This window comes from Pituophis catenifer, unplaced genomic scaffold (assembly GCF_029215685.1).
Source record: "Pituophis catenifer annectens isolate HBS135680 unplaced genomic scaffold, rPitCat1.0.hap2 SCAF_1, whole genome shotgun sequence".
Taxonomy (NCBI): Eukaryota; Metazoa; Chordata; class Lepidosauria; order Squamata; family Colubridae; genus Pituophis; species Pituophis catenifer.
In genome coordinates, this window is record NW_027256881.1 from 13,461,836 (window position 1) to 13,477,886 (window position 16,051).

General features: G+C 40.6%; 1 protein-coding gene across 4 annotated transcripts; it reads left to right on the forward strand.

Moving 5' to 3' along the window:
• Positions 1-214: 214 nt before the first annotated feature.
• On the forward strand, positions 215-15,108 carry RFC2 (replication factor C subunit 2). Of its 4 annotated transcripts, none has more exons than XM_070945671.1 (11): positions 215-335; positions 3,259-3,328; positions 4,155-4,196; positions 5,056-5,162; positions 5,328-5,429; positions 6,900-7,000; positions 9,859-10,016; positions 11,129-11,194; positions 12,138-12,218; positions 12,730-12,843; positions 14,812-15,108. In XM_070945671.1, exons 1-11 carry the CDS (start codon positions 220-222, stop codon positions 14,920-14,922), a joined length of 1,068 nt encoding a protein of 355 aa, XP_070801772.1. In that variant the 5' UTR covers positions 215-219; the 3' UTR covers positions 14,923-15,108. The 4 variants fall into 4 exon arrangements, with proteins under 4 accessions (XP_070801772.1, XP_070801787.1, XP_070801781.1 ...); XM_070945680.1 differs by having other exon boundaries at positions 253-428; XM_070945693.1 differs by having other exon boundaries at positions 322-335; positions 3,228-3,328.
• The last annotated feature ends 943 nt before the right edge of the window (positions 15,109-16,051 follow it).

A 16,051-nucleotide genomic window follows, 5' to 3' on the forward strand; every position in this document is an offset into this window, starting at 1 on the left:
CCAGATTCTCAATCCAACTCCACTGATGGGCACCAGGACGCTCAGCGACATCAGTACCCAACTAAGGGCAAAAGAAATGACAGCAGGGATGGCGCGAGCGTCAGTTTTTGAAACCCGCATGTCTAACCCGGTCTTTGCCCTCAGTCGAAATGGCCTCCCGCGCATTTCTTGACGTCAATAGGGGGCGGGGTTTGGAAACCTTTCGGCGGGAAGACCCTAATGGCGGCACCCGAGACGGGGAAGTCGCTTGAAGGAGGGAAAGCAGGCGGGAGCGCTGCTGATGTCGCATCTACTTCTACTTCTCCTGCCGGGAGCGGCCATTATGAACTGCCCTGGTGAGAAACAGAACCGGGGAGGGAACGGCAGGCCCACCAAAGGATGTTGTTGAGGGTTGGGAAGCCGTGGAGTAAGCGGGTCCGGACAGTTAGGTGAGGAAAAGCCGGTTGATGGCGCAGCAATAGGAAGCCGGTGTTCTTTTTGTGGGAGCGTTAAGACTGTGACTTTGGGGAGGTGAGTGGCGAGGCATTGCATGGGAGCCGCTTAGCAGACTTGGGATGCAAAACTCTGAAGGGCCATTAGGTGGCAGCAGAGAGCGAGGGAGCGCTTAAAAGCGTTTTTCCTGCCCTCTAGTGGCCGACCGAGGTTTGCATTGGCATTTCTAGGTTTTGGGAGGGAAATGAAAGCTAGTTTGGTGTAGTGGTCAAGGTGCTGGGCTTATAGAAATCAGAAGATGGTGGGTTGTAGGACTCTGTTATGCCTGCAAGCCAGCTGGGTGACTCTGGGCCAGTAACTCTCAGCCCATCCACCATACAGGGTTGTTGCTGTTGGGGGGAATTTTAGGAGGAAGGAGTATTAGGTAAGTTCGTAACTTAGAATTACATATTTAAAAGGTGGCATGAAAATATAATGATGAGGATCGATTATTTAAAACGTTTATAAAACGGATTTTGCAGAGGCATTTCAGAAAGTCATTGCTGGAAGACCTGAAAGACCAGGGTTAATGATAGACCAAATCTATCAAGGTGGTCATAAAAAGTTGACCCCCAACTGGATCAGTGGTGGGTTTCACTTACCTTTGCTACCGGTTCGCTCGTGTGTGCGCCACTTCTGCGCATGCACAGAAGCTTCTGCACATGCACAGAGTGTATTTGATGACATCCGTGCAGGTGGGCGGAGCCTCCTGCTGCCGCCGTTGTTACTGGTTCACTCGAACCGGGGCGAATCGGTAGCAATCCACCACTGAACTGGATGGCACATTTTTATCTATAATAAAAAATTACATATGTGTATGTGTGTGTATATATCTGTAGAGAGAGAGAGGCTTTATAGGAACCTGTAGTCGGGATGGCAGCATTCACACAACCCACCTAATCTGCATACTGTGCTGAAGCCCTTCTCAACTATGTTAAATTCAGCTCCAGTGGACTACATAGCCTGACAGTTTTCTTGGCAACTGAAAATTGTTTGCCATAGATTTCTTCTGGGTTATTGGTTGATTTTTCCATGCTACTCTTACTTAATCTCTGCAATTCCCAGATAAACTCCCACAAGACCAGTCTACAAGTAGTTCTCGATTTACAACAGTTTGTTTAGTGACCGTTCAAAACAGAGGTGGGTTTCAGCAGGTTCGGACCAGTTCTGGAGAACCGGTAGTGGAAATTTTGAGTAGTTCAGCAAACCGGTAAATGCCACCTCTGACTGGCCTCGCCCCATCTATTCTCTGCCTCCTGAAACGCAGCTGATCGGGAGGAAATGGGGATTTTGCAGTAAATTTCCCCTGGAGTGGGGTGGGAATGGCCACCAAGCCATGCCACGCCCACCAAGCCACGTTCACAGAACTGGTAGTAAAAAAGTTTTGAAACTCACCACTGTTTCAAAGTTACAACACTGAAAAAAGGGACTTATGACTATTTGTCAAACAACCATTGCAGCGTCCCCATCATGTGATCAAAGTTTAGGAGCTTGGCAACTGACTCATGACCATTGCAGTGTCCCAGGGTCATGTGATCCCCTTTTGCGACCTTATAAGCAAAGTCAATGGGGAAGACTTTGGGTCAATGGGGAAGACAGATTCACTTAACCGTGTTAATAACTTAACAGGTGCAGTGATACACTTAACAACTGTGGCAAGAAAGGTAAAGGGGGGGGCAAAACTCATTTAACAAATATTTCACTTAACAACAAAAATTTTGGGCTCAATTGCAGTTGCAAGTTGAGGACTACCTGTATTTAGTTTTTTTCAAAATTCAACAGTTTGTGTTTGGTGCTGCCATAGAACTATCATCAAGCAAGCAGTTTCATTTGTGCAGAATAACAATATTAAATAAGTCTGCTGCCCAACTCCCAGTGACTCAGAGTTGCTGTTATACTAAGTCACAGAAAATTCTGGCCGGTTCATAATACTAATAAAGCTTTGCATGTTGGGCACCAGCAGCTGCTAGATTTGGAACAGATCTGTTTATGTTGTGCAAGCAAAATATTACCTAGTTTGGATAATGAAATGTCTGCAAAAAAATAAAGCTCAGAGAGCACCAAGGACTTCTCATTTCTACCCTGAGCTACCAATATTTTCCCTTATTGGTCCTTCCAAGTGTTTTTGGAAACAATTATATGGCTTTTACCGAAAATAAAAGCTTACGGGCTAAGTTCCTGCATTGATTATCCATATTTTATGATTTTATGATGCAAAAAAATGGATGCAGTTCTTGATTTCAATCAATCAGAATAGAGCTGGAAGGGACCTTGGAGGTCTTCTAGTCCAACCCCCTGCTCAAGCAGGAGACCCCATACAATTTGGCCTCCCCAACTTGAAGCTCTCCAGATATTTTAAGACTGCAAAATGTATAACTTCTAGCCAGCCAACATGCTCCTATGTTTTCTGAAAATAATCTCTGACTTTGCACAACATGGTCAGCATGTTGTAGGAACCAGGTTTTCGCCACAACATGATGTGGACATAATATGCCATGTGAAATCAGCCACTGTATTTTGTCCTACTCCTCAATTTAGAATTGAGCTTATTGTATGAACCCAGGCAATATGCTGTTTAATACAACTAGATGATGCCAATTGGGGGAAACTATTTTAGTACTTACTAACTTAATTTCTCTTTTTCCTGCTCTCCCTCCCCCCCTCCATACTTGTTTCCAAACTTCATTTTCTGCTTCAGTTCCCCCAGTTTCCCAGCCTCTTTCAACTGCATTTCCTTTCTTTTGCCATTGGCACAGGGGAAGAGTGTTAATGTGTCTTGTCCAACAGGGTTGAAAAATACAGGCCAATGAAGATGTCGGAAATTGTTGGCAATGAAGACACTGTTAGCAGATTAGAGGTATGAAAACCACTTTCTTGTAAGAAGAATACTTCTTTCAATGGCTGTGAAATTTTAAGATGTGGTCTAAGTAGGTCTTGTAACTAGGGGAGTTATTTTCCTGCAATGAGCTGGCACCAAAATGAAGGAGAGCTGCATTTCTTTGTTGGCTTTAGAAGACGACAATATCCAAATATCTGTGTGGAATTCTTGGTTGCCTATGGCTACAGCTAATGCTCTAGCGCTCTATGTTGGGCTCATTTCAAACATTGTTTCTAGACCCAGTTTAGGAAGTGTTGTTATTATAAGGACTCTAAATTGTTTTTGTTCCTGGCACTAAATCACAGAGGGTGAATCATTTTCCGATACTCTCTTTTATGTATTTTTGTTTACCATGAGACAATGCCAAAGGGTAGGAGAAAAAAAAGTAATAGATGGCTAAAGCAATGGATACAATCCTGTATTTAAGTACTTGTCTGAATACCAAAACTGAGGGCACTTATCACCATAAGTGACAGCATGTTGTATGGAATTCTTCGTTTGTTACTTGCTCAATACATATTGAAGATGATTCTTTAGTACAGAATTTAAACATAGAAAAGTAAGAGGTTCCTTTTCTTATATTACCACCTGTAAAATCTTATTTCAAACTTAAAAAAGAGAACTTGTTTAGAAGATAGGTATGGAAGACCATTATGGAAGGCAAAAAATATAAGAAAATTGCAAGAGGTTTTAAAACACTGATGGTCATAATTCTCCAAAATTTGGAGTACATACTGTAATTTTCAAGTACAGAAACTTGCATTTCTAATTACCGTAACTATCCTTTTTCCCCTCTCTTCCCTAGGTGTTTGCAAGAGAAGGAAATGTTCCAAATATTATTATTGCTGTAAGTATTGACAAAATAATTTGTCTCCAAGCTAAATGCCATCTTTAAAAATGTAAGTCACAGGCTGGTAAAAGAAGGTAGTTATGAGACTCCCATTATTTATTCATTCATTCATGCAATTTATATAGCTGCCGATCTCACTTTTACGTGACTCTAGGTGGCTTACAATAAAACAAATAAAAACACAAAATACCCAATATAAGAACAAATAAAAATAGAAACACTTAGCAGCTGCGCATAACCTAACCTATCATCCACATAGTTAGGAGGTTGGCTGTTACCTAGGCCCAGGGCTAGGTAAGGCAAAAGGCAGGTTTGAAAGACCAGCAAGGACTGGGCTAATCTAATCACAAGGGAATGATGTTCCTATGGGCTGCGGCCACAACAGAAAATGCTTTCCTTGTGGTTCCCATCTGTTGACATTCCCTAGCTGACACTACCTAGAGTAAGGGTCCCCAAACTTGGCAGCTTTAAGACTTGTGGACTTCAAGCTTTAAGACTTGTGGACTTCAAGTTGAGTTGAAGTCCACAAGACTTAAAGCTGCCAAGTTTGAAGACCTCTGACCTAGAGTATGCTCTTCCTGCCAGATAGGACAAATAGAAACAATTGGGGAGAGACAATCCCTTAAGTAACTATTAAGTATAAAATACAACAAGTGTTAACACTTACTGTATTTTTTGTGCCAGTAACTTGTGTAATTAACTCTCATTGATTATACTTTAAGTCTGCAAGCTTCTCTAGAATTAAACCTTTATGGGTGACATGTTTCAGGAAATAACATCAAAATTTCCAAATTCCAAGTTGTCTCTAACAATGGGATGACTAAACCTTTTGGAATATTTTTCTTTTCTTTTTAAGGGCCCACCTGGAACTGGAAAAACCACCAGCATTCTTTGTCTGGCTCGTGCACTTCTGGGCTCTGCATTGAAAGATGCCGTTTTGGAGCTCAACGCATCAAATGACAGGTGAATCAAAAGTTAGAGGGAGAGCTGGGTTTAATTTAGGCAATTTTACTCCATTCTTCAACTGACAAGACCTCCTAAAATAGCTTGCAAAGATCATGCTGCCCCCTCTCAAGGTTTAATATCAGTGAATAACAATTCAGTAATAACTGAGCATTTTACTTTCAGAGGCATTGATGTGGTCAGGAACAAAATCAAGATGTTCGCGCAACAAAAAGTCACACTTCCAAAAGGCCGGCATAAAATAATTATCTTGGATGAAGCAGACAGGTGAATAGGTTTTTTTCCTCACTCCAACAATCACCTATATTGTATAATAACTCATTAATTTCACAGTATTTATTTTATTAAATTTATATGGTGCCTAGCTTCCTGTCCAGAGCGACTCTTTAAGCAACTATTTAAATACTTGCAAGAGCTCTACTTTTCCATTGTGTTCTTCTCAGTTGTGTTATAGTGGTGGGATCACCCTGTCCCAGATAATTTCTTACTGAAACACAAGGCTGGGTAGTTTCCAGCAAAGGAAACCTCTTCCTATCCCTTCCATTTGTGCAGAAGCTGACAAACATTTAAAGCCTGGGCACTATGCTTCCTATTTTAGCTTCAGGAACCACGGGAGGCATATCCACTGGTACAATTGTGTTACCAATTTGAAATTAATTTAAAAGAAGTATGTTGCCAAAAAAGCACTCTATTTTGTTGGTGAAATTTGGGAGGACTTTGGCAGACAAACTAAGAACTGAAGGTCCACTATCCTTCTAGTGAGAAGAAAAGAAATAGTTATTTCTAGACGGTTAAGCCATTGCTGTCTTTTTAAAAAGAAATTCTCCATGCATGGTAGAGTGATTCTGTTTTTCCATGGCACAACTCGTATAAAGCACAAGATGCATTTCAGAACATATGCAGGTAGTCCTCGTTTACTGACCACAATTGGGACAAGCAGCTTTTTCATTAAGCAGAACTGGCTAAGTGAGAAATCATGTGACTGCCACTGTGCTTTCTTTTTCCCATTCCCTTGCCCTTTGGAGTGCTCACCCTACAACTGGGATAATTAGCAAAAAGGATATTAATGTTTGTATCTACGTTCATTGGAGGGGAAGAGACTACAAGAAAGTAATTAGGCACACACTAGGGAATACACCAGGCTGTCTGTGTAGCGTGCTTGTGATTCCAACTCCAAGTGCCACAACATTTCTTTCAAAGTGTATTTTCCATTATGTGCCTTCTTATTCTCTTGTCTTCCCTTCCTCTTCAATCTCTCTGCTCCCCAAAGGGGGAGGGAACAGGTTAGGTCAGTGTTTCTCAACCTTGGCTGCTGGACGATGTGTGGACTTCAACTTCAACTCCCAGAATTCCCCAGCCAGCTCTGCTGGCTGGGGAATTCTGGGAGTTGAAGTCCACACATCGTCCAGCGGCCAAGGTTGAGAAACACTGGGTTAGGCAAAGACACACCTTCGTAATAATGATCACCGTCATAACTTTGAATGGTTGCTGAATGGGGCAGTCAGCAAGGTCTACCTGTAACTACGGCCGATGCAATATGGCAATGATTGTTATTGTATCTTATGCAGCATAAATAAGAAAAACAAACCTGTTTTCTTTAAGGTCAGGCAGAGTGAAACTGTTTACATTAGTAAATAGCATGTCCTGGACAAGGTATATTGTCCAATGATGACAGGCATTTTAGCGAGCTTTACATGGCTTAAATTTATTTTACCCTTTCTATTGTTCCTCCACCAGCATGACAGATGGAGCCCAGCAAGCCTTGAGACGCACTATGGAAATTTATTCTAAAACGACTCGTTTTGCTCTGGCTTGCAATGCCTCTGACAAAATCATAGGTAAGTACCATGGGCCACTTGGAAAGGTGGAGTGGATCTCTCTCACTTATTCCTAGATCGGAAATAAACATTTCTATTATCACAACGCAAGCAAAGTAAAGATAGATGCTTAAAGGCAATGTCCTTTTGCTTTGTAAGAGAATTCTTGTAAGACATAGTCGTTTGGGGCTGGTGTAAAAGGGCAGGTGGGAGTAATAGAAGTTCTACATTTGAAACTTAACTCTGCAGTGGGCTTGCCTCAGAAGTTTATTCTTGGCTCTAACTCAGGGGTCTGCAACCTTGGCAACTTTACGACTTGTGGACTTCATCTCCCAGAATTCCTCAGCCAGCACATGCATAAAGTTATCAAGGTTGCAGGCCCCTGCTCTAACTCATATATGCAGACATTCTAATAACAACCAAGCTTGAAAAGCTGCTGTAAAATTGCAGTTGTAGAATGGTCTTGAACATTTTGAAAAACCACTGTGTAAATGCTTTGTGAAATTGGACATGTTCTCACTCACCCAGGGTGGCATTGTTTATAATTATTTGGCACATCACTGAGAGGATCATGTGAGGAGCCTCTATGATAGCCACCTGCAACATGTGCATAGGCAGGAGATCTTCTCACGTGGTTCCCCTTCAAAAACAGTAGATTGCAAACACTGCTACAGTGATGTGAGATCAACCTCACAGTATGTAAACACTTAATAATATGAAAACTGGACTTGAGCCAAAAGGTGAAAAAATCCCAGAATCTCTGAACCAGAGTAAATAAGATGGCTGGTGTGCTGCAAACAATGTTTGAAGAGGTCTGTTTGGTTCATTCAAGCAGTGTGGAATTGCATATTTTAAAATTAAGCTAATTAAGAAGAACTTAATCAGCATGATTTTATGCCTTTTTATGTAGGTACTGGATCTTGGTCCCATTATTGAGTTCATGGTTTCAGTGGGTGGTAGATTTTTTAAATATGAAAGTACTTTAAAAAATACTTTCAAAGGTTATTGAATCCAATAGGATCCAAACATTAGAATCACTTGGGAAGTCCATCTTGTGGCCCTGTCTGTGGTTCTGGCTTATGGTTTCATATGGGGCCTTCTAAAGTGGCATCCCAAGTATGAAACTCGAAGGAGATGTGACTTTTCCCATACCATCTACTTTTCAATAGTTGCTTAAGATACGCTTTTTTATTGGGGTAACAATATTGTAAGGTAACATCTTTTCCAGGATGGCTGCTTTTTAACAAATTTTGCTTTCTGTTGTTTATTTTGTTTATTCTGTTGAGCACAGTGAAAAAAAATGGGATTAAAATAGAGTGAACTAATGTCAACAGTACAACAATTAATCAGTGGAACGACTTGCCTCCAGAAGTTGTAGGTGTTCCTGTACTGTAGGTTTTTAAGAAAAGATTGGACAACCATTTGTCTGAAATGGTATAGGACCATGATGGTGAACCTATGGCATGCATGCCACAGGTGGCACATGGAGCCATATCGGTGGGCACGTGAGCTCAACTCTGGCGTACATGCGCACACCGGCCAGCTGATTTTCGGACATTCTGGGCCACCCGGAAGTAGGGAAACAGGCTATTTCCTGCCTCCGGAGGGCCTGGAGGTGGGTGGGGAAGGCCCGTTTTTTGCTCTCCCCAGGCTCCAGAGCCTCTCTGGGAGCCTGGGGAGGGTGAAAACGGCCTTCCCCACCACCCTGGAGGCCCTCCAGAGGCCAGAAATGGCCTGTTTGCCAACTTCCGGTGGGGTCCTTCATTTCTTTAAGAAGCTTTATTTATTTGTGCACTGCTCTGGATTCCCTTCATAGGAGGAGCAGTGCACAAGTAATACTGGTTTTGAATACCTTTAAGGAATGATGTGGCAGGGGACTCTGACGTAAATAGAGGTTTGGGCAGGAGCAATTCCTGGTGACCTGTGATTTTGGTTTAGTAAGAGAGGGTAGACATCAAAATCTCCTGTGCTTGACTGCAGCTTCAATTCAAATCTAGAAAGGATGTTGAACCATTCTGCCGCAGTCCACACAGACACGGGTGCTAAAACCAACTTCCTTTTATGCAAAGCAAAGTACCTAGGCCAAATCGAAAAGAGACTATATTCTCATAATTGAAAACTATGGGTTCAGTTTCTGGCATTTCCCAACAGGGTTAGGTGTTAGGTGAAATTCCTACCTCAAATCCTGGCAGCTGCTACTGGTCAACGGTAGACATTTTAAAGATAAATGGACAAATGGTTGATGCTGAATATGATTTTCTTCCAGTGTTCCTAAAACAACGGCATTTAATTTAATTCAATGCATTCAGTTGCATTAAAACAATTAGGCATGAAAGCTAGCTGAATGATTTTGGGCCAGTCACACACTCTTAGCCCCATTCACCTCGTTGTTGTTGTTATTTTGGGGGGGAAAGGTACAATTAGTCTTTCAGTTTGTTTAGTGACTGTTGGAAGTTACAACTGCACGGAAAAAGTGACTTATGACTGTTTTTTCACACGACCATTGTAGCATCCTCATGGTCCCGTGATCAAAATTCAGATGGTTGGCAACTGCCTCATATTTATGACAGTTGCAGTGTCCTGGGGTCTTGTGATCACCTTTTGTAACCTCCTAACAAGCAAGGTCAATGTGGAAGCCAGATTCACATGACAACTGTATTCCTAACATAACAACTGCAGTGATTCCTTAACAACCGTGGCAAGAAAGATTGTAAAACTCACTTAACAACCGTCTCACTTAGCAATGCAAATTTTGGCTCACTTGGGAGCATAAGTCAAGGACTACCTGTATTAGGTATGTTTGGCACCTTGCATTATTTGTAAAAATAATAAAGACAAGAAATAAATGTAATTTCGCCTCTAAATTCACTGCCCTCTAGAACCCATCCAGTCTCGCTGTGCAGTTCTGCGATACACCAAGCTGACAGATGCCCAGATTCTTATGAGGCTAATGAAAATCATCGCGAAGGAGAACTTACAATATACAGATGATGGTCTAGAAGCCATTATCTTCACAGCCCAGGGAGACATGAGACAGGTGGGTAGTGTCTTTCTGCAGCTTCTTCTTTAATTCTGTCAGCATCCAAAGTTGAGACGGGAATTTGCTATTGCTAAAATTAAATAGCTTTGCCATATAGTACTTTCCCCTGTTTTTGTTGGGTGAAACTGGGCACTGGAGAAACAAATGGATAGCAAAGTCTTTTGATTCTGCTGGTGACATATAGTGCAGATACAATATTGATATAGCAAAAACCATAACAAATGCTTTACAAGAAAGTTACTGATTTGAAAATCCAAGCTCCCTCCCTCCCTCTTTTCCCCCTCCCTCCCTCCCTGCCTGTCCAACTTACACAGTTATTAATGGTTGGATTAACTTGCATTATAGAAATCAAGTCTTCCTAGCTGTGGCAGTTTTTACAGCTGACAATGCAATCTCTTTTGTGAACACAATATAATTTCATGGGTCAGCTTGAAATCTTTGTGGAAAGTAACAGAAGCTTGACCATGGCTGCCTTCCTTGGAGAAAAGAGTTGGCACATTGTCTAACATATACCTGGCCACATACTACAGCTTCTTCACAGAAATGTTCCAAATTTAATACTTCAATGGGGTTTAAATTTATTAAGACCACTCATTTGGGATAAAACGAATTTTGATGTCATCCCAAAGTGAAAATGAGTTGGCCTCTTCAGATAGAACCAAAGTGGGAGTATTGTCTACCATCCTGATGATTGCAGTAGTTTGATTGTAATATTTCCACTGTCATTAAAATGTTCTTTCAGCACACTGAATTATAACTATTCACGTGATGGCTTTGTACAAAGTATTAAGTGGCTTCATGTGGAAATCTGCAATATTCCATTTCCTGATTTCTTTCCAATGCTGCAATCTGCCAGCCATTGATTTATGCCCACTGTTGATGCTCAGTTCTTATTGGGAGAGTTTCTTTCCCCTTTTTGAGACTTTTTAAAAAATTAACTTCTGCAAACCATGCCCCTACCTCTTTTTTTGTACAAAAATCATGCCATTTTAGTCACATCCAGATATTTTTCTTTCCTGATTGAGAAACTCTGTAGATCTTTAAAACTTTTAAGGATAACTTTTTTTTTTTTATATAGTAATGATAGTATGTTTTCATTCTTTTAACAGGCACTAAACAACTTGCAATCTACCCATTCCGGATTTGGTTTCATCAATAGTGAGAATGTATTTAAGGTTAATTAAAGTTTTTTCTTTAAAACTGCACTGATGATGTTACATGGCTGGGTAATGAAATCCCTGCAAGCAAACAGCCAAGTTCAAAGAGCACCAAGGAATCCATAGTTCTGCTATATATATTCTGTTCTTTCGGAAGTTTTTCTTTTCCCGTCAGAACTAGTAAGATCTGCAATTTTTTCAAAATTGTAAAGGCCATTTGGCAAAATGGTGGAAGGGATGTTACATTGAAGAAAATTGCCTCCTAAAATGTATTTTATTGTCTTGTATTTAAAGGTAACATGATTCTTCTTTTGCATTGGCACCTCTTGTTTGCTGCCCTTTTTAAAAGTCCCCCACCAAAAAAAACCTGATATTAAGAATGCCTTCCTCGAAGAAAATTTTTATCACCATGTGAGTGATATTCCCACCTCACTTCTAACATAGGAAGTTGCTTTATGCCAGATCAAACTCTAGATCCACTTACTTCAATACTGTCTACCCTGTTGTCTTGCTAATTTTTTTCCCAATCTTGGAACTAGAATTCTAAACACTATACCATATACTTTGGTCATTGTTAATGCCGATATGCAACCAGTTTCATGGAAGAACTTTATATGTAGATCATGAATTGGGATGCCAATTTCCTGAGGGGGAAAGTGGATCTGTTTTACACATTTTTTAAAAAAATTGTGCTCGTTTGAAACAAAGAGGCTGAAGAGATTGGACTGTGTTTTACTGAGTTCATATGAAATTATCCCGAACCAGTTTCACTTTAGCAGACTAATAGTTCCCATATCTTTCCAGGTCTTATAGGACCTGTGCAGCCTTGTATAGTTCAAATACTTAAATTTCTTTATGGAGATGGACTATAACTGTTTTCAGAAGCATTGAGGGGGGCTTTCAATCTGTTTTCAATAGCATTGGGGACTTTGGGCTTCATGATGCTTCTGTTTTGCCATAGGTGTGCGATGAGCCCCATCCTTTGCTGGTGAAGGAGATGATCGGCCATTGTGTCAATGCGAACATCGATGAAGCTTATAAGGTGGGCACAAGAAGAGTGCATCTCTTTTGCCTCTTTTGCTTTTTGGTCTGAACATAGGACAGGAACTAAGCCTATAAAAGGATCTCTTTCTCACAACCATTTTAAGAGCTTGTTGGTTGTTTTATATATTGCCTTAAGCCAAGGGTGTCAAAGTCGCAACCCACAGGCTGGATGCGTCACACTCTGGCCATGCCTACCCCCATTTTAGCGAAGGAGAAAAAATGTTGTGATACGTCATGTAACAACAATGTGACGACGTGAGTTTGTCACCCCTGCCCTAGGCCATGGCTTTAGTTATATGTTCTAAAGGCAACAATTGGTTCGGGTCATGAAAAAAGTCACAAATCTTCCTCTTTGTTCTCTTTTTTGAAGTCCATTATCTTTATAATTTAATTGTGATTATATTCCTTCTCGTTTATGTTTGAGCTGTCTTAAAAATAGTGTTTGAGAAATTGGATATACATCTTTAAAGCTGTCAAGACATCAAATGATAGTTTTGTTCTTTCTTCAGATTCTTGCTCACTTATGGAAGCTTGGTTACTCACCTGAAGACATCATCGGCAATATTTTCCGAGTCTGTAAAACATTCCAAATGGCAGAATATCTGAAGTTGGAGTTCATTAAGGTTAGGTTTTGTGGGATGTTGCTGGTGTAAGCAGCAAGGTTGGCTATGCAAGCCAAGTGCCTGAAGAATGAATCTTTCTAACATCTGGATCTTTACATAAATCCATTTATAATCCTGTATAAACTTCTTCCTTAAATAGGTGAAAAGAGTACTAGTGAATTCCATTACATCCCAAAGTAAAATTGCACATCTCTGTCTTGCTCCACTTGAAGTGATTTCTTCATCCATTTAGGAGCAGAAGGATTGACAACTTAAAAGGAATCTTCAGTTTTTCAAGAAGCTGCCTCACACACACACACACACACACACACACACACACATACACCCCACTTCATGCCACGTATTATACATGAGTCCGTTGGATATGTTTATTTTGTTTATTTAGTACAATTACTCTGGGTACCCTTACAATTGCAATAGGAAAACATTAAAAAACAATTGAAATGACTTAAGCGTCCAGATAAAGTACAATCAATCAATCACCCAGAAGTCCAGAAACACTCAACCCAAAGGTCTAAGAGAACCTCGTGGGAATGGGAGGGAGCTAAATGGATCTCTGGAAGGGATTCCAGAGGGCAGGAACCATAACAAAGAAGACAGCTCCTAAGTTTTACTATTCGACGGAACTTGATGTGTATCAACTCTGCCTGATCTCTGCCAGAACTGGCAGGAAAGGCATGTGGGTCTCATTGGCCAAAGAGCTTTGTTTAGTAGGATCCTGGAAGAGAGCCTTTTCTGCTGTGGCACCTGCCCTGTGGAACATAATGTCCCTCCCCCTAACCGGGATCTTGGATGGGCCCAACAAACCAGCCTTTAGGAAGGCCATGAAGACATGGCTCTGACACTTTGCCTCAGGGTCTGGCAGTGATTGAGAGCTCCAACCAAAGGCTGTGCTGAGCTGATGTAGAATTATTTCTGCTGCAAGTCATGCTTTTCTGTTTTAAATGGATTATAGATGAGTTTTATATGCATATTGGTTTTCAACATAGTTTTATTGGAATGCGTTTACCCGTTTTAAGCCACCTAGAATTGCTTAGATCAGATGGTTGGTCGTACAAATGGAATAATAAATGAAAAATCTTCCTGGATGGGCAGAGACCATGAAACATAAGCAGTTCCCCAAATAAGCTGATACTATGCTTTAGAGAAGATAATCATGAAGTGATATGAGTATACTGAGGTATGCCCAAGACTGCCATGTCCCTGCATTCTGGGCCAGCTGCACCTTCCAGGTGAACTTCAAGAAAAACTATGTAAATGCATTGCAGTAATCCAACTTTGTGACTAGCGCTTGAGTGATGTTAAGAGGGCCTCCTGGTCCAGAGATGGTGTATTCCTGCCTTTCTATCTACTGACATATCACGATTTTTTAATCCATCCTTTTTTTCTACAACAGGTAATCCTCGACTTATAATCATTCCTTTAGTGGTCGTTCAGAATTACAACGGCACTGAAAAAGTGACCCATGACCATTTTTCACACTTAAAACGGTTGCAGAGTCCCCACGATCATGTGTTCAAAATTCGGACACTTGGCAACTGGCATGAACTTATGTCCCTGGGTCATGTGATCACCTTTGGTGATCTTCTGACAAGCAAAGTCAGTGAGGAAACCAGATTCACTTAACAACCATGTTACTAAACAATTACAGTGATTCATTTAACAACTGGCAAGAAAGGTAAAATGGCGCAAAACTTGTAATTCTGAACGGCCACTAAAGGAATGCTAAGCAACAGGAATTTTGGGCTCAATTGTGGTCGTAAGTCAAGGACTACCTATATACAATTGTCTCCATCAAATGATGGTGGGAATTCCGAGGATAGTTTTAGGGCAAGACGGCATATGTAGCTGCAACATGAAAATACAACGGTTGTGATTTCATGAATGTGTACTGAAATGTTGTATCTTTACAGCAGGAAAAACAGGAAGTTCATTTGAATTTTATTTTTCTTCCCCATCTTTGATTAGGAAATCGGTTATACGCACATGAAGATAGTAGAAGGAGTAAATTCGCTACTACAAATGGCAGGCTTATTAGCCCGCCTCTGTCAGAAGACTGCTGCTCCCACCACAAGCTGAGAGGATGGACAGCAAGTTGGCCAAGGAGGAGGAGATTTTTGCAAACTGACTAGCTGCTTTATGCAACCAAAGTATGAGTACACGGCTTAGCATATAGTTGGTGGGTGCGAACAGTTGTCAAAGCTGTGGTTTCTCTTACGATTTGTGTTTTTTTTACAGTTAAATAAAAGTTTGTTATAAAAAGTATCAACCATAAGTTTTACTACACCAATGGTTTTGTTCAGGAATGTGAATACATTTTTTTTCCTCTCATACATTTAAGAATAAAAATAGTCTTCCTTAAATTATTCAGCCAAGATTATAAAGTAATGCCTCTTTAATAGCACTAGATGAAACCGAAGATTAAAATACATTTGTCTTATGTCCTGAATTTAAGTTACGTTCGGTAACTTTATACAATTAATTCTCAAGCCCCTTAGATTCAGTCATGCCTCTGTAGTCTCTTCTACGTGACCGTATTAATATGCTATGCTAACAAAAATCCAATTTCTTCCAACTTTGCTTTTAAAACTTGTTCTTGACAACCCTAAACCATTATTCTGTTAATCTGTTTAGTTTTGTACATATCCTTTAGAAAGAATTGAACTACTATGTTTCCCCGAAAATAAGACTGTCTTATATTTTTTTGAACCCCAAAATAAGCGCTTGACCTTATTTTCGGGGAGGTCTTATTATTTTGGGCGCATTGAGCAAGATGGGACTCCTCTTGCCATCTTACTTGATTTTCCAGCTCTGTCTCCCTAACCCTAACCAGAGGAAATGGCGGGGACCAGCTGCACATATGTTTAAATATTTTCAGGGAGGGCGTATTTTAGCGCATGCGCTCAAAAGCCCAATTGGGCTTATTATCAGGGGATGTCTTATTTTTGGGGAAACTGTATGGGTGTCTGGGGTGGAATGGGGAATTTCCAAAGTATTTTTTTTTTAGAAAAGTACTCTCCAGCCTTCTAGAATCCAAGAAAAGAAACTAAAAGGTGTAATTCTATTTCTGATCCTTTTGTATGCAGAAGGCTTGTTTTTCTGCTTTTTAGCTTTTTTTGGTCTAGGAATTAATCTGTCATCTTCCTTTGACCAGAGTGACTGCTGTTGTCTCAAAATAATAATAGTGGACCTTGTAATACCTGGTAAC